This window comes from Nycticebus coucang, chromosome 22 (genome assembly GCF_027406575.1).
Source record: "Nycticebus coucang isolate mNycCou1 chromosome 22, mNycCou1.pri, whole genome shotgun sequence".
In the NCBI taxonomy this organism is placed as follows: domain Eukaryota; kingdom Metazoa; phylum Chordata; class Mammalia; order Primates; family Lorisidae; genus Nycticebus; species Nycticebus coucang.
The window spans coordinates 34,107,109-34,134,934 of record NC_069801.1 but is presented as its reverse complement, the minus strand read 5'-3'; the positions used below and the strand labels follow the sequence as shown (position 1 = coordinate 34,134,934).

At 42.2% G+C, this 27,826-nt stretch overlaps 1 protein-coding gene, 1 non-coding gene and 1 pseudogene across 6 annotated transcripts in view; all 3 read right to left on the bottom strand.

Annotated features, from left to right (window-relative positions):
* Positions 1 to 449: 449 nt before the first annotated feature.
* SMAP2 (small ArfGAP2) overlaps positions 450 to 27,826 on the bottom strand; it is a 63,689-nt gene continuing 36,312 nt past the window's right edge. For 4 of the 5 annotated variants that reach the window (XM_053576258.1, XM_053576259.1, XM_053576255.1 and 1 more), the window contains 9 exons: positions 24,186 to 24,319; positions 22,270 to 22,355; positions 21,104 to 21,182; positions 12,898 to 12,984; positions 11,814 to 11,895; positions 10,596 to 10,705; positions 9,332 to 9,497; positions 8,562 to 8,878; positions 450 to 1,830 (listed from right to left, as the gene is read on the bottom strand). In XM_053576258.1, coding sequence (XP_053432233.1) covers positions 1,705 to 1,830; positions 8,562 to 8,878; positions 9,332 to 9,497; positions 10,596 to 10,705; positions 11,814 to 11,895; positions 12,898 to 12,984; positions 21,104 to 21,182; positions 22,270 to 22,352 — 1,050 coding nt within the window. In that variant the 5' untranslated portion in view covers positions 22,353 to 22,355; positions 24,186 to 24,319 and the 3' untranslated portion in view covers positions 450 to 1,704. The remainder of the gene's footprint in view (positions 1,831 to 8,561; positions 8,879 to 9,331; positions 9,498 to 10,595; positions 10,706 to 11,813; positions 11,896 to 12,897; positions 12,985 to 21,103; positions 21,183 to 22,269; positions 22,356 to 24,185; positions 24,320 to 27,826) is intronic. The other variant, XM_053576256.1, reaches the window with a different exon arrangement.
* On the bottom strand, positions 11,300 to 11,403 carry LOC128575633 (U6 spliceosomal RNA). Its single transcript, XR_008377060.1, has one exon. It is a non-coding gene; the product is annotated as a U6 spliceosomal RNA (small nuclear RNA).
* LOC128575019 (E3 ubiquitin-protein ligase ARIH2-like) lies at positions 18,704 to 20,699 on the bottom strand (annotated as a pseudogene).

The following is a 27,826-nucleotide window of genomic DNA, read 5'->3' as shown; positions in this document are numbered from 1 at the left end:
CCTTTCCAGTTAAAACTGCTCCTGCCTTGATGGGAGGAATTTAACTATTTAATTGTCATGGATTAGGGAAAGGATAAGGAGCTAGAAGTGCAGACCCCTGAAGCCGACTACTGGCTCTGCCAGGGGTTCTCCAGCAGAGCCCTGGCCACCTGCTTCCTCTCCCTCCCTCTCAGCTACTCCAGCCAAGCATGGAGCATAGAGAAAATGGTTGTTCTGATGTTCCATGACTCTGGCAGGTAGAGATCTTCACAGTTCCCTCAGTTTGCAACTCTGGATACATGGAGAGGTTCTCCCTTTCTGACTGCTAGAGTCTGCCCTGGTCCCTGGGTATGAGAAGTACAGAATTTTCTAAAATACAAGAAGCAAAGTAACTTGCCCCTGGAAAACAGAAAACCTAGATGTAACTTGCCCTCCTTCAAGAGTGACACACAATGACAGCAAAGCAAACACCTTCCCTGCAATATTTATTAAGGAATTTACACATACACAGGAGAAAGGCAACCAGGGAATTGTGGTTCCCACACATGAAATCTTTTAAGCAAAGTCTTCTTGTTTGAATTTTCAAGTGAGGTGAACAATGACTGAGAGGAAAGCGGTCTGGGCCCTGTGCCTCACACACCTGGAAAGGTGGGATACAGAGCACCCCAGATACATAGGCATGTAAAAGTGATTGGCAGATTGGGAGAAGGAAAAGGAGGAGGGGAGCTATGGATGAGACGGCAATTTTTTTAACCTACAAGAAAAACTGGCAACAGTTTTAGGCTTGATAAATTAACTCCTCTCTGTTGTAAACCTAAAACTAAAAAAAAAAACAAAACACCCAGAGCAGATGGGGAGGGGATGGGAGGCAAAGTACACACGCTCATACACACACATACACACACATGTGCACGCACACACATGAAGAGTATACATGTTAAGCTGTGCATTCCCACTGCAGAGGTTGGTCCTCCAGCCAAGGAGCCAGATCTCATGGAAGGCAGTGAGGAGGTGGGGGAGGGATGCATGTTTGTGATCTTCATGAAGTCTTTGGTGCTGACAAAGGCTGACTGAAGCAGCAACTCCTGAACCCCCAGATCCAGAAAGCAACTGAGGGCAAAGAGACTAATATTTCTGCTCTTCCACATAGAAGGGGGCTTGCTCCACTCCAAGGGGACGGCCAACCTGATCCAAAACCCAAGGAGTATTTGATTTCAGTACTTTCTTCAATCCTATGAAATCATGAGCCACACGTTTCCTCCCTCTTCAAATCTGAAAACTTAGAAATAGCTTATTGATACATATAGAAGGACCTCTAAACTTTACCCTCTTTCCCTATATGCATCATCTGCAGACCTTTCCCAGAGTCTGATTTAACCTTGAAGGAAGGTACTCAAGGGTATGCACGTTTCTCCTGCAGTTTAAGTGCCTTCTGCCAACAATTTCTAAGGTGCTGGTGCCAGGGAAGGACTAGGGGCTGAGAGCCTGGGAGGGAGTCAGGATGGCTAGGGAGGCATGTACAACATAAAGCAACAGAGAGGTCTTCATGTTTGGGAAATGGCTGGGCTGGGCAGGATGCCAAATCCCAAATGACTTATTGAGCAATTTCTAAACCAAACGAAGAAAAGTCAGGAAAGAGGAGGGGTGGTGGTGGAAGGAGTTGAAAGGAGAGAAAGAGGGAGAGCGAGGGCTGAGGAGAGTGGCAGCCATACAGGTGTTTTGTTTTTATTTCCACATCTGAGGACTGAGAGTCTGATTTGCTGCCTGTCCGTTTCCGCCGCTCATTGACTGTCCATAGTTCATCATGCCGTTGGCTCCATAGAAGTTCATCCCAGCCATCTGCTGGGTCATCTGAAAGGGAGAGAGGAGACTTTCAGATCTGGCTGTGGGCAATCAGCCAATTAGTGCAAAAGGCAGGGTAGGAGTCCTTCTGTCTGCAGAGACAGGGAGAATGAGACAAAGGGAAAGTTTGTTATATGTGGTACACTCTGGACCTTAGCAGTCAAGATTGTCTCTAGACCATGTACATGAAGGACTTGTCAGGAATGTGATGCTTACAGAGATGAATGCTCAGGGAGGGGAAGAAGACATCTGGATCTAGTCGGCAGGAAAGCAGCAAGAGAAGTTCTCTTTTTCCTTTCCAGTCCCTCATGCTAAATAGAAGGGGCCTGTTGTTAACTTGCCCAGCCAACCCTGACAGCTGAAGGAAAAGTCCTCACTTGATACTCCTGCCACACTTCCAGTGGAGAGCTAATACTGTCAGTGTCAGGGAAAATGCTTGTGCACACTCACTTGCTTGCAGAGGACAACAATAAAAAGGAACTTAGACGTTTCAAAATGAAAAAAAAAAAAAAGAAACAATAACAAACCAACTTGCCTTCAGTGTAATGAGAAAGGAAAGAGCTGGGAGAAAAGCATCAGAGGAATAAGGCCTGGAAGGGGAATGGTAGGCCCTCTCCACCAATTAGATTGAAAAACTGGCCTCTGACAGCAAACAGAAGAAAGTTTATCAAAGAAAAATGCCTTGAATTTCCTGAGCTTAGCTTATTTGCTTATTTTCTAAGTTCTTTTTTTTTTTTTAGGAGAAGCTCTTTAATTATTTTCTTCTATCAACTTTTTAAGAAAATTTCCAACTTATAAGTTGAAATAATACAATGAAACCCATACATCTCTTTCTTAAATTCACCCACTGTTAGCATCAAAACTTTTTGATGAGCATGATAAGTTGCAGATAATGACATTCCATCCCTTATTAAGTCAGGAGGCCTCTCACAAGAATGAACACTTAACTACAATACAATTAACACGATTCTCTTGCCTCAGCCTCCCAAGCAGCTGGGACTACAGGCGCCCGCCACAACGCCCAGCTATTTTTTTGTTGTTGCAGTTTGGCCGGGGCTGGGTTTGAACCCACCACCCTTGGCATATAGGGCCGGCGCCCTACTCACTGAGCCACAGGCGCCGCCCGACACTGACATTTTTAAGAATCCAGACCAGTTATTTTACAGAATATCCTTCAATCTGGATTTATCTTATGTTTTCTAATGATTGGATCCAAGTTTAATATTTCTGGCAAGAATTCTATGTAGATGATATTATATCCTGTTAATACAACATATCAGGAAGTACATGATTTAACTTGTCTCCTTCATAATTTTATGGCCACTTGGCTAAAGTAGCAGCAATATTTTTTTTTGTTGTAAGTAATAAGTAAGCTGAAGGCTACTTCTTTGAGAATGAGTGAATATGTTTTTCTTTCTACAATTATTAGCTGTCATTCTTCTGTACAAAAGGCTTTCTTTCCCTCCATTCCATATCCTTTTTTAAAAATATCACTATGAACTTAATGGATTTTTTTTTTTCATTCAAATTGCTATAACCTCCAGGCACAGTGGCTCATGCCTGTAATCCCAGCCCTTGGGAGGCCGAGGGGGTGGATTGCTGAGCTCACAGGTTCGAGACCAGCCTGAGCCAGAGCGATACCTCGATACTCAAAATAGCTGGGTGTTGTGGCGGGTGCCTATAGTCCCAGCTACTTGGGAGGCTGAGGCAAGAGAATTGCTTAAGCCCAGGATTTTGAGGTTGTTGTGAGCTATGATGCCACGGTACTCTACCAAGAGTGACAAAGTAAGACTCTCTCTCAAAAATAAATAAATAAATAAAATAAAAAATAAAACATTTGCAAAGGAATATACTCCACATTAAAAAAAAACAACAAAGTTCTATAACCCACTACTATCAGTATTCTTTTTGATCTTCAAATCATCCCACATTTGGCCAGTGAGAACCTCTAGAAGATGGCTCATGTGTCCCTTTGACATGATCTCTTTAGTTTTATAGAACTTTCTTACACAAACAAAAATGAAAGAATGAAAACAGGTGCATTAAAACCCTAACTATGAATGCCAGAAAAAGAATAACAAAATAAACCAAAAGAAAACATATAGGAGGAAATAGTGAAGATAAACCAGAAATTGAGATAGCCAACAGAAAAATGTAGAATAAATCAAAATCCTGGTTCTTTGACAGAATTAACAGGACTGCTTGGCAGAACTGTAGATAAATTTTAAAACCTTGATGAAATGGAAAAACAAACAAACAAAAAACCTTGATGAAATGGATAATCTAGGTAAATGCAGTTGTCTTAAAATTTATTTTATTTATTTATTTATTGCAGTTTTTGGCCAGGGCTAGGTTTGAACCCGCCACCTCCGGCATATGAGGCTGGTGCCCTACTCCTTTGAGCCACAGGCGCCACCCCAGGTAAATGCAGTTTTCTAAAACCGACTTTTATAGAAGAAACAGAGAAAATTATTAAAGAATTACTATTAAAGAAAACAACAGGGCCACACAATTTCACATGGAAATTCTACAAAATATTCAAAGACCAATACTACATAATTTATTCCAGACCACAAGGAAAAACATAAAAATACTTTAATGAAGCATCACATTGACACTACCCCAGTAAGACAGCACGCATGTGTCTGCACGTACATGGTATACAAACACCACCCTTTGTCATTCCTTCATCTAGCTCTTCATTTTCATGTCAAATCACTGTTTTAGGTACACTCCTTTGTACTTAGTTTAAAACTAGGCATTGTTTTGTCAGCCACTTTGAACATCATTTTCTTTTGACAGAAGAGTTGCCTGATTTGACTAATAAATTTAGTCTCAATTGCATCGTATTATATTTCTATTGTGTTTATAATATTTGCTGCATTTTGTAGTCTATGCTAAAAAATTATTTGGGTATATATAAAGTTTCATATTTTTGTTCTAGTGATTACTGCTATCTAAAACTTTTAAGTAGCTCGGCACCCATAGCACAGTGGTTACAGCGCCAGCCACATACACTTAGGCTGGTGGGTTCGAACCTGGCCCAGGCCTGCTAAACAACAATGACAACTGCAACCAAAAATAGCCAGGTGTTGTGGTGGGTGCCTGTAGTCCCAGCTACTTGGGAGGCTGAGTCAAGAGAATTGGTTGAGCCCAAGAGTTTGACGTTGCTGTAAGCTGAGACGCCACGGCACTCTACTGAGGGCAACATAGTAAGACTCTGTCTCAAAAAAATAAATAAACAAATAAAAATAATAAAACTTCTAAGCATCCTTTTTCCTTACTTAAGCTTCCATGATTTGATTGGTCAGCTTATTAGAATCTTTATTATTTTTTTTTTTTTTTGTAGAGACAGGGTCTCACTTTATGGCCCTTGGTAGAGTGTCGTGGCCTCACACAGCTCACAGCAACCTCCAACTCCTGGGCTTAAGTGATTCTCTGCCTCAGCCTCCCAAGTAGCTGGGACTACAGGCGCCCGCCACAACGCCCGGCTATTTTTTGGTTGTAGTTAGGCCGGGGCTGGGTTTGAACACGCCACCCTTGGTATATGGGGCCGGCACCTTATGGACTGAACCACAGGTGAATCTTTGACTTCCACAATTTCCTCCTTTTTTTTTTTAAAAAAACTTAATTAATTATTTATAATTATTATTATTTTTTTTTCAGTTTTGGCCGGGGCCGGGCTTGAACCAACCACCCCCTATATATGGGGCCGACGCCCTACTCCTTGAGCCACAGGTGCTGCTCTCCTCCTGTTATTTTTAGTTGTATTTCTGTTTGTCAGAACACAATGCATATTCTGCCATCCTTGTTACCCACCTTTGTTTTAGGATTCTCAAGTAAACATTTGATGCTCACCATCAGTACTTTTGCCAAAAATGACCCCAGCTATCTCGTAGATGAATGAAGTTTTATCTTCTGTTGAAGACCTCCTGAAAGGCTTGGAAGTATGATTGTCCCTGACTTCCTGCATATTTAGGGTTTTTTTGAAGTGTCAGTATCTAAAAGAAAGCTGGACTGACCTTAAAATAATTGTCTTGCATGTACTTGAGTGTCTTGAAAATATTACCCCCATTTTTTTTTTTTTTGAGACAGAGCCTCAAGCTGTCGCCCTGGGTAGAGTGCTGTGGCATCACAGCTCACAGCAACCTCCAACTCCTGGGCTCAAGCGATTCTCCTGCCTCTGCCTCCCAAGTAGCTGGGAATACAGGCACCCGCCACAATGCCCGGCTATTTTTTGGTTGCAGCCGTCATTGTTGTTTGGCGGGCCCGGGGTGGATTTGAACCCACCAGCTCAGGTGTATGTGGCTGGCGCCTTAGCCATTTGAGCCACAGGTGCTGAGCCTTTTTTTTTTTTGTATTCTGCTGTTAAGAGGTCTGATGTTGACCTGGGTGTTCCTTTTTCTTTTTTATTTGTAAGTGATAGATTTTTGTTGGTAGGAGGTATGAAGAAGGCTGGAATCCTAAGGATCTTTTTTTTTTTCTGGTTCTTTAAAGTCTCAAGGTTTACTGGAATGTATTTTAGAGTTGACTATTCTGGATCAATTTTCCTACACACATAGTGGGCTCTTTCAATACTATATCCAAGTTTTTTATTTCTATAAAGTTTTCTTGTATTATAATTTTAAATATATTAATTCTGTTCCATATTTTGCTTTACTTCTTTGGGTATTCCAAATATCTATGTCGGGTTTTTTTTTTTTTTTTTTGAGACAGAGTCTCACTATGTCGCAGAGTGCTGTGCTGTCACAGCTCACAACAACCTTAAATTTTTGGGCTTCAACGATTGTCTTGCCTCAGCCTCCCAAATAGCTGGGACTACAGGTGCCCACCACAATGCCGGGCTATTTTTTGTTGTTGTTGTAGTTGTCATTGTTGTTTAATAGGCATGGGCCAGGTTCAAACCCGCCAAGCCCGGTATATGTGGCTGACACCCCAACCACTGAACTACAGGCACCAAGCCTCCTTTGTATATTTAGTTTTCATTCTCTTGGCTATTTTGTGCCTTTCCTCAATGTCAAATATGTTTTCAACTGAATCTACTCTCCTTTGGATACCTTGTAATTCAGTCTTTATTTCTAAGGTCACTTTTTTCTTCCTCAAGACAGAGTCTCACTCAGTACCTAGGCTATAGTGCCATGGCATCAGCCTAGCTCACAGCAACCTCAAACTCCTGGTTTCAAATGATCCTCCTGCCTCAGCCTCCCAGGTAGCTGGAACTACAAGCATCCATCATAACAGCTGGATAATTTTTCTATTTTAGTAGAGACGGGGTCTCACTCTTGCTCAGGCTGGTCTCAAATTCAGAGTTCAAGGGATCCTCTCACTTTGGCCTCCCAGAGTCCTAGGATTACAGGCATGAGCCATTGTGCTAGGCTTATTTCTAAGATAATTTTGTCTTTTTCTTTCATTTCTCAAAGTCCTGTTTTCTTTTTATCCATTTTGGTTCTAACTTTTTGAATTTCTGATTTAAACTGATCTGTAAATATCTGCTTAAGTACATTTAACTAAGGTTGGTGGATTACATAACAATTTTCTTCTGCTTCACAACTGTTTTGGAAGAGAGAATTTGTAATTACCTGATATGTTTTGATTTTCATTTTCTATTTTCTTCTGATAGTGTTTTGTATGGCCATGATGTGCCATACAGTTATTTTGGTAGTGTCTTGTTTTTCCAAATCAGCAATAATAGACAGCTGTGAGGGTCTGGGCAGACTTGCTAAATTTCTTAATTCAAGAGCACCATCTTCTATTAGTAAAATCAGTATTTTAGAGGAAGGAGGATGTTGTATATTCTGTTCTCATGATTCTTGTTTCTGCTTCTCATTTCTTTCTTTCCTTTCACCACCAGGTTTCCAAAGATTATCTCATTCTTTTTTTTTAGACAGTCTCAAACTGTTGCCCTGGGTAGAGTGTCGTGGTGTCATAGCTCACAGCAACCTCCAACCCTTGGGCTCAAGCGATCCTCTTGCCTTAGTTTTTCTATTTTAGTAGAGACAAGGTCTCATTTTTTTTTTTGCACAGGCTGGTCTCGAACTCGTGAGCTCAAGGTATCCACCTGCCTCAGCCTCCCATAGTGCTAGGATTACAGACGTGAGCCACCGTGCCTGGCGTCAGATCATCTCCTTCTTCTAAGTCATACCCATCTGCCCCAGAAGCAATGCTTTCCCAAGGCTACTCTCTATACTCCAGTATACTCCAGCCCCTCCAGTCCTCCAAGTAACTGGAATTCTAACCGTGCAGCTCTTACACCTGCTCTCAGTACATCTCTGATCAGGACAGGTCTTTCTCCTTTGGGTCGGTAGGAGGTGCTGTCACCACGTGGCCCTTGCTCTTCTTCTTTTTACAGAGATTCCTGTTTGATGCTGGCTCTGCTGGACTGGGGTGTTTATAAGCCCACTGCCATGTCATTTGAAACCTATAGTATTCTATCTACTAGATGTGGTCAGAATATTTTCATTCTCATTTGTATATGTTTTGTGTTATTTTTGTTTCTGAGAATGTGTGGAAAGATTCAGGTTTAAGCAGTTGCCTTTATTCTACCGGAACACAGAACTCCCCAGAAAGTCTGACTTTACATAGACCTTTTAGGGGGTAAAAAAACAAAAGCAAACTTAAGAATGTTTCTGGCATTATCTCATCTACTTGGAAAGGATTCAAAGGATAAGAGAGAGACATAAAGTGAGACAACCTTGAGGAAGGCTCAAAATTCTTGTCCCATGTAAAATGGGGTTGCTTACCTGAGTAAGGTTCCACTGTAGCTGCTGAGCTGGCTGAACCCCGTACATAGTCTGGGGCATGGTTGCCATCCCTGCCATGTAGCTGGCCTGTGGGGTGGTCATCATTCCATTTGGGACACCCATCATTGACGCCTGCATGCCACCCATGTAGCCTGCAGGCATAGCCATGGGGGCAACCAACCCAGAGGCTGCTGGCTGAGCCACCATGCCTACTGGAGGGGGCATCATGCTCCCCATTATGCTGTTAGGAGGTGGAACCCCAGGGAAGCTGGGGTAGGCTGTGGGATATGCCATCTGAGCAGGAGCCATGAACACTGCTGCCAAGAGAACATACATACAAGTGTGTTAAAGAGGAAAGAACACAAAGGCAGCCCAAATTCTCGCCAGATACTCCTTTCCAGCTAGAATTTGTCAGGATGACTGAACTCAGTATGCTCTTTTACATGGTAAAGTAGTTAGGGTCTCCACAAAATTTCTCCTTTGGATCAAATCCAGACCTAAGTCAGATGTCACACAGGAGTATGGCTTTGAGTTACATTAATATCTATCCGCTAATACTTTGTAGCCTCACAAGAAATGTTAGAGAGCTGAAGTGGAAAAGGAAAAAAAAAAAAAAGAATTCACATTCAGGCTTATTTGGTATATGGTATCCTAGCCCCCACAGCAACTGTCCCCTGTCAGAACAAACAATTCCTGAATCTTCAGGAATTATTGCTGATGTGCCAGGTAGAGAGAAGAGGCAATTTGGGAATCACGATCATGAAATCTACCTTGAGTAGGCATCTGAGGTGTCTGGGATCCATAGAGTGAAAGGATGGAGTCTTTAGAGAGCTGTTTCTTGCCTATTTCTTCTGATTTGTTCCCTGGCTCCGGAAACAGGTTCAGGTTTTCAGGAACAGAGCCGGCACTCCCTGCAGTTGGCATAGAACCTACAACCTTAGGGCAAAGAGGGCAGGGGGAGAATTGGAATGGTTTTCATGAGAGTGAGGGTCTCTTTGAGAATTTCCCTCACCTCTTTTTTGCTTCTTGCATTTGTAATAAGAATTTATGGCTCAAGTTAACATTTTCATCATATAAGTATCTAAAAACACTTGATAGTTAAGCTCTGGTACACGTCTTTCCTCTTCAGCAAAACAGCATGATTGGCAGTAACAAATAAACAAAACAGCCCACAAATGATGTAGCAGACCGAACTGAATTCAATCCCAGTTGTATAACCAGAGGCTAGTCACATAACTTTTCTGAACTAATGTTTCCTTACCCGTAAAATATCCATTATATAGATTTGGGGTGAAGATTTGAAATTATTACTGTTGTTATTATTATTATTATTATTGAGACAGAATCTCACTTTGTCACCCTCAGTGGAGTGCTGTGGCATCATAGCTCACAGCAACCTCAAACTCTTGGGCTCAAGCAATCCTCTTGCCTCAGCCTCTTAGGTAGTTAGGACTGTAGGCACCCTCCATAACCCCTGGCTAGTTTTTCTATTTTTAGTTGAGACAGGGTCTTGCTCTTGCTCAGGCTGGTCTTCAACTCCTGAGCTTAGGCAATCCACCTGCCTTGGCCTCCCAGAGTGCTAGGATTACAGGTGTAAGCCACCTCGCCTAGGCCTAAGATTTGAAATTATTAATGAAATATACAAAATGATATTAAAAAACACCTAGCACTATGCCTAGGATACAGCAGGTACTTCACAAATGGTAGCCATTGAAAGTTTCAAGTGTTTCATATCTGATTCTCTGGCAGTAACTCAGGCTGAGGTGCTAGCCTAAAATGTTAGCCTTCACATTATCAGACACCATAGATAGAGGCCAACTCAAAGGGTCTACCCTTCCCGGGAAAGAGACAAAACGGTATGAACAGTAATCTTATAATATGACAGAAATGACACAATGTTAAGGGAAGAATCAAGAAAACTAAAATCCAACTGCACCAAGGGGGCATGAATTGGTTCTATAAAAATTAGTTATCAAAATCACTCTTTCTGGAATGCTCTTTAATCCTGAGGAGCCTATAATCTTTAAGACTTACCTTTCTGGAAACTGAAGAAGAAGGTGATGGAACAGAGGCCAAAAGATCTAAATCCTTCTCTAGGTTATTGCTGGACTTACTATTTGCAATGGAGCAGGCCACAGGAGCATCTAGAAAGAGAGATCAAAGCTGAAAGGTAGCAGAGCTCATTAAGCCCAAACCTTCCTTCTAGTCTAGAAAAAAGCAGACAGAGAAGGCCCATAAGCTCCATTGTGGACCTGAAAATCTGGAGTTCTGGAACCATCTAGCTTAGATGGGGCTTTTCAGAAGAGGCCTCACCCCACATTCCCAAGAGCACTTTGAGGAAGCCCAGCTATCAGGCACAGGCTGCAGAAACTCAGGCCTGAAGGCTTCACTGGCACTACAGCTGGTTATCTGAAGGGCAAGGTGTATAGGATTCATTTGCAGAGAGTAATAAAAGATATAGAAATCAGAAGCCTAAACAGGCAATAATCTCAATCAGCAGAAGTGAATTGAAACAAAGTATAACAATCCGTGCTTAGAAAAGTAGAAAACAGGCTTGCTTTCTGAAAGCAGAGACACTAATTCAGGATTTCAAAGTTTTGGAGGAAATGACCAGGAGGTAACAAGCCATCTCAGAAACAGACTGCACCTGACAAATGAAAGCGATGGGGCAGGGAGTGGAGGGAAATGGCAGGAGGCTCAAGGTGCTGTTTAGCAAAACTGCTAACATTTTTTTTTTTTTTAATATGGAATGCTTCACGAATTTGCGTGTCATCCTTGCGCAGGGGCCATGCTAATCTTCTCTGTATTCCAATTTTAGTATATGTGCTGCCAAAGCGAGCACAAAACTACTAACATTTATTAAGTGCTTAGTATGAACCAGGCATGGGCTAAGAGCTTTAAAGGCATCATGTCATTTAATCTTCTCAACAATATCTTTTAAGTGTCCTATCCTCACCATGTAGATTAGGAAGGTAAGGTTCACAGGTTAAGGAAACTACCCAAAGTCACAGAAACAGTACGCAGCACAGTTGGGACTCTAGCTCCAAAGCCACTACACTGGACTGTCACTGTGAAAAATGTCACAGTAAACACTTCTTTAAAGCAGCTGCTCAGATGCAGAACATAACAGGAAGAATGTGAGAGAACAATCTTGGTGGTGAAGACACAAACTGGAGAATCCTATCTTCCCAGGGTCACTGACAATTCATCAAAATTTATAAGAATACAGGAGCTGAAAAGTCTAACTCTTACCAAGGCCCAATAAATCCATGACAGGTGCTGAGGATTTCGGGGAGCTTTTCCGAGGTAGCTGTGGATCTTCTTTTTTCTGTGGCTAAGTGAAAATATGTCATAGAAAGAAATAAGCAGGTGTTTTTGAACTCTTTTCCCGCTCTCCACTGTAAAGCCACAGGTATTCTTTTGTATGGCTGTTGTTACTAAAGAAACAAAACTTGGAAGTATCAGGGGAAAGAGTTAAGTCAAGAGGCATGAGTGCATAAACCAAACTTTCCAAGAAAAAGCAAAGTCTCATCTGTGCTTGTCTGGCATTCTGAAGAGATGAACCTTTCTGAAACCAAGACAACCACAGATCAGGGGATCCAACAGAAATAGCAGTTTTTGGTACCAAGAAAAGCCAAGAATTTAAAGGTAGGTGTCTGATGGTACAAGAACCAAGAGCCAACAAATCTCCCAGTGGTTACATCACCTTTTACTTTAAAACCAAAAGGGAGATCAGTTTAAAGATTACCTAATTCTGCCAACATCACTAGTAACTGTGTCCACAATGTGATTCACAATGATGATAAAAGACTCTTCCTTTATGCAACAGTAAATAGAATGCTTTCGCCCAAGATTTCTTATATGAGAGTCTCTATTACTATAGCCACAATATGTCCTATGGAAAAAGAAAGGTGTTTACTTCATATGTCAAAGCAAGAATAAAAGAAAGGATCATTTAAAGTGCATTAGTATGCCCTGACCTCTAGACGGTTTGTAACTGAAATAAGAAAATGAGATTCAGAAGGTCTGACAAGAGAAGGGCTAATGGGGAGGTAGCATCTGCTCAGAAGGTGCCAGACAGCAGGCAGCCTTGGCTTTCTGCTTGGAACATGCCTCTTGCTTAGGTGGACAGATGCATTTCCCCCAAGAGAAGTGTAACAGAGCAGATTAGGCCACAGGTAATGAGAAGCAGAAATGGCAGCAGGTGGTGGGATCCAGATGTGCAAACCTTCATCCAAGGTGCAACGGCGCAGTATGGTATCAGTATCACCCCTCCCCTCCGCACATATAAAAATACCTGAGGCCACTCACATAGTGCAAATATTTTCCCACTTACCATTTTCACTTTCTCAAAAACAACAGGTTCCATTTTTTTCTCTTGAACTGGTTCACTCCCCCTTTTCCACTTGTCATCTTTTTCTTTCTATAATAATTTAACAAAACAAAACAGAACAAAGGATCCATGGTGAATAAATTTGATAAATTATAATTCATATGTCCAAAGAAGATACCCCAAATCCCTATTGACGGTGATGCAGGTGTCTGACAAACTTGGGGGAGTGGTTTGTGGGACGTGAGAGCTGGCCTCTTCCAATGTTAGGCTCGATGCTGTTTGAGGCGTCCTCCAAACACTTGCCCTCCTGGTTTTACCTACTCATGGCTCTTAAAATTTGTAGTCTAGGTTATCTACATAGGCTAAAAGTTGTACCAGTTTGCTGCCCATTTTTGCCCCAAATTTAACTTGCTCATGTATTGAGAGGTCCCCCTCATCTCTTGGTATATATTGATTAGTTCATGTTCATCTTACTCAACTATGTCCTTTGTGATTTTATAAATTTAATCACAGGTCCTCTGAATATTGATCTTGTTCATTCATTCACTCGTTTATTGGAAACCAGAGTCTTGCTCTGTTGCCCCAGCTACAGTGCAATGTTGTCACTGTAGCTCACTACAACCTCAAACTCCTGGGTTCAAGCAATGTTCCTGCCTCAGCTTCTCAAATAGCTGAGACTATAGGCATGTACCACCACACCCAGCTGATTTTTTCACCTTTTGTAGAGACGGGGTTTTGCTCTTGCTCAGGCTCATCTTGAACTCCTGAGCTCAGTGATCCTCCCAACTTGGCCTCCCATAGTGCTAGGATTACAGACATCAGTTACTGCACCCAGCCTCATCTCCCTTCTAAAAAATTGGAAAATAAACGGTAATTTCAAGTTTAAAAACCATAAAGACAAAAATTAAGTTTTAACATTAAATAAACAGCTAAATGTAAAACAGAGACTGGGTGCGGTGGCTCACACCTATAATCCTCACACTCTGAGCGGCCAACGTGGATGGATTGCTTGAGCTCAGGAGTTCAGGATTAACCTGAGCAAGAGTGAGACCCCATCTCTAAAAACAAAACAAAACCAAAAAACCCCCAAAACTAGCTGGGCATTGTGGCAGGCACCTGTAATACTAGCTACTTGGGAGGCTAAGGCAAGAGAATCACTTGAGCCCAAGAGTTTGAAGTTGCTGTGAGCTATGACACCAGAGTACTCTACCAAGGATGACAAAGTGATACTCTGTCTCAAAAAAAGGGGAAAATATTCTTTAATTGACAAACCCAGTTTCTTTTCATTTGATATTAAATGTCTTCACTTAGCAAATATTAATTCTTGGCATTAAAAATCATCACAAGAATTTTTCTTTTCTGTTTAATTTAATAATTATAATATTCTAAAGCTTTCCACAAAAGGGCATTATAGTTCTTCAATTTATTACAAACATCTTCTGAAACAAAAAGTCAGCACTATACCATAAACCACAATAAAGAACATGTTATTTAAATAAAAAGAGAATCATATTTCAATCCAACAGACTTTTTCTCTTCATATTTATGCCCAATGATGATATTTTATAGGTTAATTTCCAAACAAATTTTTAAAAACTGATGAAAGCTGTGTTTTACTCAGGAATACTATTTTCACATAACATACAGGTTATTTAAAAGCAGGTACAAGTTTGCCAAGCTTCAGATGGTAAAATGCTAAGTTGTTAAGTTTAGTATTGTCCAGCTAGTTGGTTTCTCCTTGCCCTGCAGACTTTGGCAGCACGTGCTGTTGAGAGACTAGCTTGTTGCCACCACTTCTCTTTTCATTATCAAATCCATTGCAGTAGAACATTCATTCCTTAAAATGCAAGGCCTAGCAAAAAGCCTCCCACAAATCCACTGAATATCATGATGTTCTGTTTGATAAATTCTGTGGCTTCTTCAATTATATTGTTGATTTCAGGTGCTGCTTTATTAGCTCATTTCTTTTGTGTGTGTGTGTGCACGGTTTTTGGCCGGGGCTGGGTTTGAACCCACCACCTCCGGCATATGGGACCAGCACCATACCACTTTGAGCCACAGGTGCTTCCCTATTAGCTCGTTTCTTAATCTCTCTTTTTGCTTTGTTTACATCTTTTTCAACTCTTTTCCAGTTGATTTGAACATAGCTGCTGTGACCGGAAATCTGAGGGAGAAGAAAGCCCCCACCTACTGCAGTTGCTGCAAGCTTTCCAACCTTCTGGAACAAAAACCCTGCACACCTGTATCTGTTTTCTATTACACCTGTTTTGTGTCTCATCTATCCTGCAAGAGTATCAGACTACATTTTGGGGGATTAATTCTCTCCTTAAGAGAGCTCACATTCCCTTCAGTATTCCAGATCCATACCATGCCCCCCCCCCAAAAAAAAAAATCACAAGAATTTTTTTTTAATTTAAAAAAAAAAGCCCAATAAAAACTTTTGAAATACCTTTTTGATAAACAGGAGGTATTTCCTTCCTAAGTGAAAACATCCAGTGAGTAAAACAGGCTTGCTTTCGTGGGAAAGTACACTTCATTATTACGAACACCTAAGAGGAGAGATGCTGTTTCAACGTACAACAGTTGTGTATAAACAGCAGCCCTCCCCTCCTCCTCCATCTTCTGAATTACCTCAGATACCCTCTTCGGACCTCATCTGATTGCACATCTCCAGGAACACTGAACAGTGTTAGGCAGATAGACCGTAGTTTTCTTTTATTTATTTTTATTTATTTACTTTTTGTAGAGACAGAGTCTCACTTAACTGCCCTCAGTAGAGTGCCTTGATGTCACAGGGCTCACAGCAACCTCCAGCTCTTGGGCTTCTGCGATTCTCTTGCCTCAGCCTCCCGAGCAGCTGGGACTACAGGCGCCCACCCCAATGCCCCGCTATTTTTTTGTTGCAGTTTGGCCGGGGCTGGGTTTGAACCCTCCACCCTCGGTATATGGGGCCGGCGCCCTACTCACTGAGCCACAGGCACCACCCCAAACAGCAGTTTTCTACAGATAAAAAGGAACGTATGTGCTTTGGTTCTAAACCCTTTTTGATAGTGCTGTCCAGGCTGTAGCTGCACACTAGGTTCCTCCTTGGAACATCTATGATAACTAAGAACTTTCTTTTCTGGATGACTGTGAGTAAGAGTCCTTCATACTGAGTTGAGGAGGTATTTTTACCCAACTACATGTATTACCTTGCATTTATTTGCCACTGTTGAAATTCGCCTATCAAGTAATGCCCCTTACACAGAGGTACAAAAACATTCAAGCTGAGGATGATCCCAATTAGCTTAATTTTAGTTATCTGGAAGGGCTTAGAACCCTGTGAAAACTCAATGATTTTACTATTATATCATTGATTAAAATAAATAGCTAGAACAGGTGATAGGAGAATCCCATACTCTATATTTCTGTGGCTTTAGAAAAAATCAATTAATCCTAAAAGAATTTACTACAGAATCTTGTCAAAGTCTATTTATAAAGTATAGGCTCAGTGCCCATCACACAGTGGTTATGGCACCAGCCATATACACCAAAGTTGGCCTGTTCAAACCCATCTCAGGCCAGCTAAAACAACAATGACAACTGCAACAAAAAATAGCCAGCTGTTGTGGTGGGCGCCTGTAGTCCCAGATACTTGGGAGGCTGAGGCAAGAGAATCGCTTAAGCCCAAGAGTTTGAGGTTGCTGTGAGCTGTGACGCCATAGCACTCTACCGAGGGTGACATAGTGGGACTCTGTATAAAAAAAAGTATAAATAGTCATACTTATTGGTTTTCTTTTAGTTGTCATTAGTCAGGGATATTTTCTTCTTCCAGAAACCATGATGCATTTCCTCTTGTATTTTGTACTAGTTTTCCCACACTATTTCATATAAGTACCATGTGCTAACTGATTGCACCCTGGAGCTACAATCAGATTCCAAACATGCCAAGGATGAAATGTATGTGTGGTAACTGGTAATCAATCTCCATCTGAAACGCTTCTGAGAACAAGGGTCTCCGTGGCAATCAGCCTACCAACATACTGGTTATCAGCAGATAAGGCCAAAAATATACATTGGTCAAACTAAAGAAAACTCTGATAATTTAATTACACCTAGTTTTGTTGATTTCATTTATGGAAAAAATTATGTGTAGATATAGCAATAGATAGATACATCTATAGTACATACACACACAAATGCTATTCTAATTTGATCTAGTATACCCAACATGTCCATTTCAAGAAATAATTTGGTACTAGGACCCATGAACATCTTCTAAATAGAGATGAGGATGTGAGGGCGATCTGGCTGTGACATCTGCCACTCCATTGATCGCCAGGGTTGATTTGGCTGATCTGGTTGGCTAGGCGGATGTCCCCTTCCTCCCTCACCGCTCCATGTGCGTCCCTCTGGAAGCTGCGCTCTCGATCGAAGAGGACGACCTTCCCCGATAGAGGAGGACCGTTCTTGGGTCAAGGGTATCCGAGTAGCTGCACTCCCCTGCTAGAACCTCCAAACAAGCTTTCTAAATAGAGATGAATGGCCAGGCAAGGTGGCTCACACCTGTAATCCTAGCACTCTGGGAGGCCGAGGCACGTGGATTTCTTTCTTTCTTTCTTTCTTTTTTCTTTTTTTGCAGTTTTTGGCCAGGGCTGGGTTTGAACCTGCCACCTCCGGCATATGGGGATGGCGCCCTACTCCTTTGAGCCACAGGTGCCACCCGCACGTGGATTTCTTAAGCTCATGAGTTCAAGACCAGCCTGAGCAAGAGAGACCCCCATCTCTACTACAAATAGAAAAAGTGAGGCAAGAGGATCGCTAGAGCCCAAGAGTTGGAGGTTGCTGTGAGCTATGATGTCACAGCGCTCTACCGAGGGTGACAGCTTGAGACTCTGTCTCCAAAAAAACAAAACAAAAAAATAAATAAAAATAGAGATGACGGGTGGTGCCTGTGGCTCAAAGGAGTAGGGCACCGGCCCCATATGCTAGAGGTGGCGGGTTCAAACCCAGCCCTGGCCAAAAAAACTGCAAAAAAAAAATAGAGATGACAGCAGAGAATTCATTGATGTTTTGCTTTTCCCACTTCTTTTTTTTTTTGGAGACAGTCTCACTTATTCCCCTTTGGTAAAGTGCCGTGGCGTCATACCTCACAGCAACCTCAAACTCTTGGGCTTAAGTGATTCTCTTGCCTCAGCCTCCCAAGTAGCTGGGACTACAGGTGCCCGCCACAATGCCTGGCTATTTTTGTTGTTGTTGCAGTTGTCATTGTTGTTTAGCTGGCCCAGGCTGGGTTCGAACCTGCCAGCCTGGGAGAATGTGGCCGGCGCCCTACCCACTGAGCTACGGGCGCTGCCCTCTATTTGCAGTTTTTAATGATTGTTTTGACATATTTTGGTAGCAGTTCTTCATACTCTTCCCTGGCTTGATTAATAAGCAAATTACTTTTTTTTTTTTAAACACTCCAATGCCAATTTATTTTTTAAAAGGGCTCTGCATTATCCTATGTTTTGCCTTTTTTTGTATAATCGTACAACCTTTGAAAATTACATAAGTTGTAATGATCTAACACTATTAATAGCCATTCAGAAAAAACTCTCCCTCCCTCACAACAACAATCCAGGGGGAAATTAAAAGTCCTGAAAAGAGGCCAATTCAACATGGCCAATTCTACCCTGGTAGAAATGAAAAGTGAAAAGATGAGAAGAAAACAGAAATCAACTAAGAGGTGTTGCCAGTGTCTCTCAGGAATGAGGCCCTGGCTGCTGCCTGGGGTGGTAGTATGGCCGCTGGGAGACCTTGCAGCCACATCTTTCTCACCCCAGCACAACTAGGTGTCATGGAAATCCTTCAGTAGAGTTCTCCATCGCTGTTCTGCTATGTGCATCTGGTTCTCCAAGTCCCCTCTGTCATAGCTGTCAGCACGTTCCACTTTCCATGAGAGATTTTCGATTTCAGCCTCCAGCTGAGCCTACTGGTATTCAAACAGTTTCTTCCTGGGTCCAGGCTCCATGTAGTATGCATATGGGTAGGGATATTGCAAAGTGTATCGACACTTGGCCAAGAGCTCGGCAGCATTCTGTAGGTACTGCCAGTCGATCCACGTTCCCAGGTTGGTCATGACCCTCTCCTGAATCTTCTAGGAATCCACTGGTATGTCTGTGCCTTTAGCTGCAAGCTTTTGTTGTGATTTTCTCACCTCTCAAAGTAGAATAAGTACTTCTTGAGGGCTTCCCTGGCCTGGGCTTGCTGGCTCTGATTGACAATGTCAGGATTCTCCTTGTAACGGCTGCACTCATAGTACTCACTGCCAGGAGTTTTCCAATCCCCTAAACACATTCAGCAGAAATTTGTTTACATTTTGAGCATTGCATATGATTGCAGCCCCATTCTTCTTATGCAGATGTTGCACTTGGGACAATCTTTAGTGTGAGCATTAATGTAGTTGGCTGTTTCAGAGTCGTCCGCACACTTTGTGAGCTATTTCTGGATTGTGGCGCAGTCTGTGGGGGCATGATACATCTGACAACACTTGAAACAGAAAACCTCATTGCACCAATTGCACTGTACTCAAATAACCATGGGGCAGTCTGCACCAGGGCACAGTTGGAGCTGGTAATGACCCTGAAGAGGTAGCGCCTGTATTTGTCTCTCAATTCTTCATTGGGAAGCGATGGAAACACAAAGTCCTCTGGTGTACGGAGTAGACAATCCTGAGCCATACAAGAGACTCGCCATCCTTGATAAGTACTGAGCAATGCTGCTCCCAGCAGCTGTGGCAAAACTGGTGTTGACAGGCCAGAGAGAGTAGATTTTCCTTGTGCACAAACTGCGTACACACTGCACAATGGTGAGAGGGATGGGCTGTGGGGACATGTTTTGATGGATTAGGCTGAACTCGAGCTTCAACAAGCAGGTGAGCCAAATTGGACTAGTATCTGTCCAATATCTCTGAGACTTGCCAGTGGAAATTAACTAATACAAGTTTAGCAACTGAATGAGATACCTTTAGGACAGAGGCTAAGCCTGTCACGTGGTCATTGAGGGCACTTTTGGACTCCTTATAGGTCAAGCAGGTGAACTGGTACTCCTCTGGATCAAAGGCATCCGCCCCCTGCTGCTCCACATCACTGACTACTCCCACATAATAGTCCTCTATGTCTCCAGGGTCCTCACCCTCCTCTTCTTCCTCTTCCTCACAATTTGGATCGTACATAGTCCTCTTCATTGCTGTCAGAACCCTGGCTATTCATGTCCACGGACATCTTGGCATCCAGCCAAGTTGCAGATCAGGAAAGCAGTTGTATCTTTCTCCTCCCTCCCAACTTTACTGCTTTCTCAAATGCATTAGTATTTTTGTCTTCTGTAATTTTTTTTTTTTTTTTGCAGTTTTTGGCTGGGGCCGAGTTTGAACCTGCCACCTCTGGTATATGGGGTCGGCGCCTACTCCTTTGAGCCACAGGCGCTGCCCTCATCTGTAATTCTTGATGATCTTTCATGCAGATGTCACCCAAGTATTGTAGGTCATATGATTTGCATCTGGAGCCTCGGCCCAGCATCTGTTGAGCCTGAGTGGGCCAGATCAGGTCAGATCCAGCCAGAGGAGTCAGACTGGAGCCCACCAGCAGAGGCAGGCCATGGGCCTACGCTGGTCCGCAAATTACTTTTTTTTTTTGTAGAGACAGAGTCTCGCTGTACTGCCCTTGGGTAGAGTGCCGTGGTGTCACACGGCTCACAGCAACCTCTAACTCTTGGGCTTACGTGATTCTCTTGCCTCAGCTTCCCAAGCAGCTGGGACTGCAGGCGCCCGCCACAATACCCGGCTATTTTTTTGTTGCAGTTTGGCCGGGGCCGGGTTTGAACCCGCCACCCTCAGCATATGGGGCCAGCGCCCTACTCACTGAGCCACAGGCGCCGCCCCGCAAATTACTTTTTAAGAACAAAACTTAAAAGATTTAAAACCAACCCTAGGCTGGCCACTGTGGCTCACACCTATAATCCTAGCACCCTAGGAGGCTGGGGCAGGTGGAATGCTTGAGCTCATGAGTTCTCAACCAGCTGAGCAAAAGTGAGACACCCCCATCTCTACTAAAAATGAAAAACTGAGGCAAGAGGACTGCTTAAGCCCAAAAGTTTAGGGTTGCTATGAGCTGTGACACCACAGCACTCTACCAAGGGTGATAAAGTGAGATTCTGTCTCTAAATAAATAAATAAATAAACAAAACCAACCCTAAAGGCATTGATGTCCAGACTTCGGTCCATGTATTTCTTCTTCTCATATTTATCTCGAATAAATCCCTCGACAGCTCTGCAAAAAGCTCATTAAGGATAAATCAAACAAGTCTCTCCAATAATAAGAATATCAAAAGTCAATTTATACCCCATGGAGCACTGTTCTCCTCCCTCCCTCTCACCTGGTTTCCCCACATGACTCCTGTCTCTTCATATGCAGCTTCCCTAACCAAAACCTTGAAGGGCGTCTTCCAGGGGGACTGCAGGGAATCACTGTTTGCTATCATCACCTTCAGAGTGATGACAGCACCGAGTGGGATTAACCTTCATATTGACACGAGAGGTATCTGTGGCTGTTCTAGAATATAGGTAGTCAATTATCACACAATGGCACCTCAGTGTCCCTTAAAAATATAAACCCTTGTGCCTACTGCCAGAATCTGACCAGCATGCCTTCTGCAGGGCCTCACCAAAAACTGCACCCACCAAAAAACTAACATGATCTACAAACCACATTTTGGGAAGTTATGCCCTTAGGCAACCTGTTGAGCAGATGGAGAAAGTTATTGATAAACCAGTCAACAACAGTTAATTTTTTCACATGGAACATAAAAAGACATTAAAAATGGCAGTTTTGCTCAGCAGCTCCCATAGCTCAGTGAGTAGGGGGCCGGCCACAAATACCAGGGCTAGCGGGTTCAAACCCGACCCGGGCCACCTAAAACAACAATGACAACTGCAACAAAAAAATAGCTGGGCGTTGCGGCAGGCACCTGTAGTCCCAGCTACTTGGGAGGCTGAGGCAAAAATGGCAGTTTTGCTAATTGCTAGGGTTCAACAAAGCATAGTAAACTATTCTTTTTATCAAACAAGAGTTTCAGACATCCCAAATGAACTAATGGAAATGTAACTTTATGGAAGAATTCACAATGAAATAACTGCAATCTTAAATCCCAAGTGAATCTTCCCCCATGTGACACTACCTGACATTAGCAACTTTACATGTGTTTTTTATATATCTTGCTTTCAGGACAAAGGAAAAGCTAGGACTTTGACTAATCCACATGGAGATGAACCAGTTAGATCACAGCCTTAAGTCTGTGTTGATTCTCCCTAGATGTCAAAATACCACTGAGCTTTCTAAGTTGCTTCAGAAAAGATACGGGTCTATCTGGGGTCGCCGGAAGGTCTCAGGAAGGTAGGCTTCATATAGTCGGTTTGCCTTCCCATTCCCCATCTCCTGCATGCACTGTGAACAAAGAGCACGTGGAAACATGGACTGTTAGATCAGGAACAAACTGAAAAACTTCTCAACCAATCCTATCACTGTACAATTGAAGAACCAAACTCGAGTCTGGCAGAACCAAGATTTAAAATTACATATTCTAATTTCCAATCCACGGTTTTCTCCACTCTCTAGGAATGTGCAATCTTTGCCTCCCTTCAGCTGTCTCCCCTGCTGACCTAACCTTTTACTAAAAGATTTGTCTGCCAAGATACTTTTTTAATTCAGTAATAATTCATTTGAAAGTCTAAGATACACAGCTACCAATCAAAATGTCTACTTGACAGGCAATAATCAGTGTTAAAATTCGGAGTTTATACCATGTGTTATTAATTAATATATTCAGCTTTATTGGCAATAAATGTATGTTTCCCATTGGCCTTCTAAATGGATCCTTTAATATTTGTGAGGGATAAATCCCCAAACCTTCATGGTATATAATTTCCTTCATAAGACAGAGTAAAGCACAAATGCAAAACGTAATTCTATGTGAGTCTGTAAATGTAGTCTGAAGTGATTTCTAAAGCCATTTCCTGGTTAAGAATAACTTTATTTCCATCACCAACTTTAGCAACTGGTTTTCTTTGGGGCAGAGGCTCCCTTTTATCCTCCATAAAGAAAAAAATTTAAAAATTAAAGTGTTTCAAGGTAGGAAAAGAATAAAGAACAATGAAGCTACAAGTTACGTATCTTTGGTATCTCATTTGGTATCTCAAGTTACGTATCTTTAAGTATCTCATTTCAAGATCACCAAGCTAACAGCAAGCACAATCCATATAGTTGTTTTAGCAATAAAATATTTCTATAATAAAGTTTATGATTTCTGGCGGCACCTGTGGCTCAAAGGAGTAAGGCGCCGGCGCCATGTGTCGGAGGTGGCGGGTTCAAACCCAGCCCTGGCCAAAAACTGAAAAAAAAAAAAAAAGTTTACGATTTCTTTCTATAAGTCTATGATACCTAAAAATGTCAGATCTGCAAATGCCAAGGGACTTAGAAGATAACCCAGTATCTTTCTTTTCTTTTTTTTTTTTTTGGTAGAGACAGAGTCTCACTGTACCGCCGTTGGGTAGAGTGCCGTGGCGTCACACGGCTCACAGCAACCTCCAACTCCTGGGCTTAAGCGATTCTCTTGCCTCAGCCTCCCGAGCAGCTGGGACTACAGGCGCCTGCCACAATGCCCGGCTATTTTTTGGTTGCAGTTTGGCCGGGGCTGGGTTTGAACCCGCCACCCTCGGCATATGGGGCTGGCGCCCTACTCACTGAGCCACAGGCGCCGCCCCCCAGTATCTTTCTTAATACCTCCACGGACCTATGTGGTCCTTGCCCATAGACTATTTGTGTTTTGAAGGAGGTAAAATATAGGTAGAATAACTTGTATATTTTTTGTTTGGTTTTATTGTTCCAGGTTAATTGAGGGTACAAAGAATTAGGTTACAAAGTTTGCATTTGTTAGGTAAAGTCCCTATTATAATTATGTCCCATCCCCAAGAGGTGTGCCCTATCCCCTAACGTTGTGCCCATGAAGTGGGCGCACTCATCCCCTTCTTCCCTTCCCTCTCCTTGCTCCCTGTTCCCCCGCTCTCCACCTTGAATTGAGTTTTTCTCTTACGTGAGCATGTATTAATTTATCTTAATAGAAAAATTAAACATTCCTTTATTAAGATGTGGAAATTTAACATGATTATTTAATAGCTAAATCTTCACTTTTATGTCTAGTTTGACTGAAATTCACCTGAAACTACTTTTACACGGACATATGGGAGCAGCTGGCTCACTCTTGGGCCGTGTAAGTACCTGAATCTGTTCTTGAGTCCACTGGTCGAGGTTAACAGATTTTACCCTGGATATGTGCACCCCCAGATTCCTGTGGATTCCAGCACATCGAATGCAGATGAACACACCAATGTTCCAGGAGGCCCATCGTGGCCCTGTGAAGATCAGGAACAGGGTAATAAAGTACAAATTATAACATTCAGGGCCTAAGATATAATATTTAGATTATCAGACAATATTTCTTTTCTTTTTCTTTTTTTTTTTTTTTTTGAGACAGAGTCTCACTATGTCACCTTTGGTAGAGTGCTGTGGTATCACAACTCACAGCAACCACAGACTCTTGGGCTATAGCGATTCTTTTGCCTCAGCCTCCCAAGTAGCTGGGACTACAGGCGCCTGCCACAAGGCCCAGCTATTTTTCTGCTGCAGTTGTCATTGTAGCTCAGCTGGCCCAGGCTGGGTTCGAACCTACCAGCCTCAGTGTATGTGGCTGGCACCCTAACCACTGTACTACAGGCACCGAGCCAAGTCAGACAACATTTCTGCTAGAACCTAAGTGAAAGGATTTTTACCATCACCACTTTTTCATCGACTTTGTTCATTCTTCTATGGATCAGTTTTTTTTTTTTACTTTAGTTTTAATTCTTGAAATGTAAAGTACAGTAGTTTTTAGTATATTAACATGGTGTGCAACAACCACCACTAATTTCAGAACATTTTCAGCAACCCAAAAGAAATTCCAAACTCATTATCAGGCACTCCCCATTTCCTTCCAACTCCTCTCTCACAGCCCCTAACGACTACAATTTACTGTTTGTTTCTATGGATTTGTCAATTCTGGATACTTAATGTGAATGGAATTATATAATACGTAAGCATTTGTGCATGGCACAGTTTTTTTTACAGTGCCTAAAAATATGAGTGTCAAAACATAGATATTATAATACATCTGTTACTTATATTAAGAAAAATCCTAGGAAACCATTGCAAAACCATGTCGTATTCTACTTAGCCTAACACCTTACATGAACAGTCCTCTCCCAAGATACTTTTCAATGGTGGTGGGGCCTGGATTCAATTTTTCTACCAGGACAAGGTATGCCTACTTAAGGCTCAACCTGAAATTTTAAACTCCGTTTATCTTTCACTCCCCTCCAGTCGTATAAAATATGCATACTTATTAACTTAACAGGATCTTTTCTCCTTAGGCTGATGTCCCTACTTTACCCAACTACAGAATTACCTACTTTCAAGATTGCCAAAGAAGAAAGATCCTTATTGCAAGAAAAAAGACGTTTCAGATATGAATTTTAATAAAAAATGGTCACAGAATCTCCTATCCCATCAACTTTACTCATCCTAGGAATCACTGTGAAAAATTATCACTCTTCTTCATTATTTTATTTTTTTTGAGATACAGTCTCACAATGTCACCCTCGGTAGAGTGCCATGGTGTCACAGCTCACAGCAACCTCAAACTCTTGAGCTTAAACGATTCTCTTGCCACAGCCTCCCAAGTAGCTGGGACTACAGGCATCTGCCACAATGCCTGGCTATTTTTTGGTTGCAGCTGTTTAGCTGGCTTGGGCTGTTTGAACCCGCCACCTTCGGTATATGTGGCTGGCGCCGTAACCACTGTGCTATGGGCACCGAGCCCTTCTTCATAATTTTTATAGAGGGGAAAAAAGTGACTTACTTATACAAAGTGGCCATAATGTTTGTGTGCAATTTAAAATAGTGTGAGACTTTTATTGTAAAAACAAAACAAACAAAAAAAATAGTTGCAATTTAAGGTTGCACATGAACTTAATGGCCACCCTGTATATGATATCTGCCAAAAACTTACTAAAAACCCAAAAATATTTCTTTCTCCATCATTCCACTAGGCAGAAAGTTACCAACTAGAATAAGCATATCAAAATTAGAAAATGCAATAAAGAGGTGAAAAGACACCACTCAATTAAAAAAAAATTTTTTTTAAGATAGAGATAGGAGGCCAGGCGCAGTTGCTCACGCCTATAATCCTAGCACTCTAGGAGGCTGAGGCAGGTGGACTGCTTGAGCTAAAGAGTTCGAGAGCAGCCTGAGCAAAAGTGAGACCCTGTCTCTACTAAAAATAGAAAAACTGAGGCAAGAGGACCACTTGAGCCTAAGAATTGGAGTTTGCTATGAGCTATGATGCCACGCCACTCTACCCAGGAGGACAGCTTGAGACTAGGTCTCAAAAAAAAGGTAGAGATAGGGTCTGTGTTTCTCAGGCTGGTCTCCAAATTCTGGGCTCAAGCCATCTTCCTGCTTTGGCTTCCTAAAGTGCTGGTATTAAAGGTGTGAGCCACTGTACCCAGCTACACTAATGGATTTTCTGCAGAGAAAAGTGGGATCTGTGTTCGGAACAACAAGGAACACAAGACTTCAGATCAGGCTCGGCGCCTGTGGCTCAAGCGGCTAAGGCGCCAGCCACATACACCTGAGCTGGCAGGTTCAAATCCAGCCCAGGCGGGCCAAACAACAATGACGGCTACAACAAAATAATAGCCGGGTATTGTGGTGGGCGCCTGTAGTCACAGCTACTTGGGAAGCGGAGGCAGGAGAATAGCTTGAGCCCAGGAGTTGGAGGTTGCTGTGAGCTGTTAAGCCATGGCATTCTACCCAGAGTGACAGCTTGAGGCTCTGCCTCAAAAAAGAAAAAAGACTTCAGATCAGTAAGACACAGACAATTATTTAGTTAGTATGCCGGTTTTGACAACGGGTTTTGTTTTTAAGCATAATATTTTATCAAGAAATTAACATAAGTTTTAAAGTTTTTTTTTTTGTTTTTTGGCCGGGGCTAGGTTTGAACCCGCCACCTCCGGCATATGGGACCGGCGCCCTACTCCTTGAGCCACAGGCGCAGCCCAAATTAACAGAAGTTTGAATAAAATAATGCTATAATAATTTGGCAGAAAGTTATCCTTAGAAATTTGAATACATGATTATTACAAATAAGAATGTAATTTTTTGACAAAAATATCACTTATTTACTGTGACAAATACACGTACATTTCTGGAAGGTGCAAATCCTCCTTCTTACCACCAGGTGGTGTTCCCTGCCTGAAATTTTATCCCAATATCTTCTAAGGACTGTTATTTCAGGCTCAGAATTGTCTTTCTTCTAAAGAGAACTTTACTCCCTTCAAATTCCTAGATGGATTTACATAGTTGGTCTGCCATATAGCTAATAAGCACACAAATGATTCACACATTTGTCTTTGGTGGTGGGTGTTACAAAATCACAAAATGAAAAATGTAAACAGATGTGACTGAAGTTTCTTAGTGCTGTATGTGTATGTCAGGCTACAGTATCCATGAACGATCTCTGATAAGATCTAAGGTGTACAGGATTAAAAATGGGAGCAAAAGCTAATATTTCATGTATTTTTAGTGTTTTTCCTTTTCGGGCATCCTCAAACTTTTTAAACAGGGGGCAAATTTACTGTCCCTCAGACCATTGGAAGGCCGGACTATAGGTTAAGAAAAAAAAAATTATGCTTTTCTGTGACTTTCTCTCTTCATTATAAAGCAGAGGCCAGTGACACCAGACTATCAATAAGCCTAAAGGTTTTTTTAAAAAGAGGGAGTGACTGGGCGGCTCCTGTGGCTCAGCGGGTAGGGCGCCGGTCCCA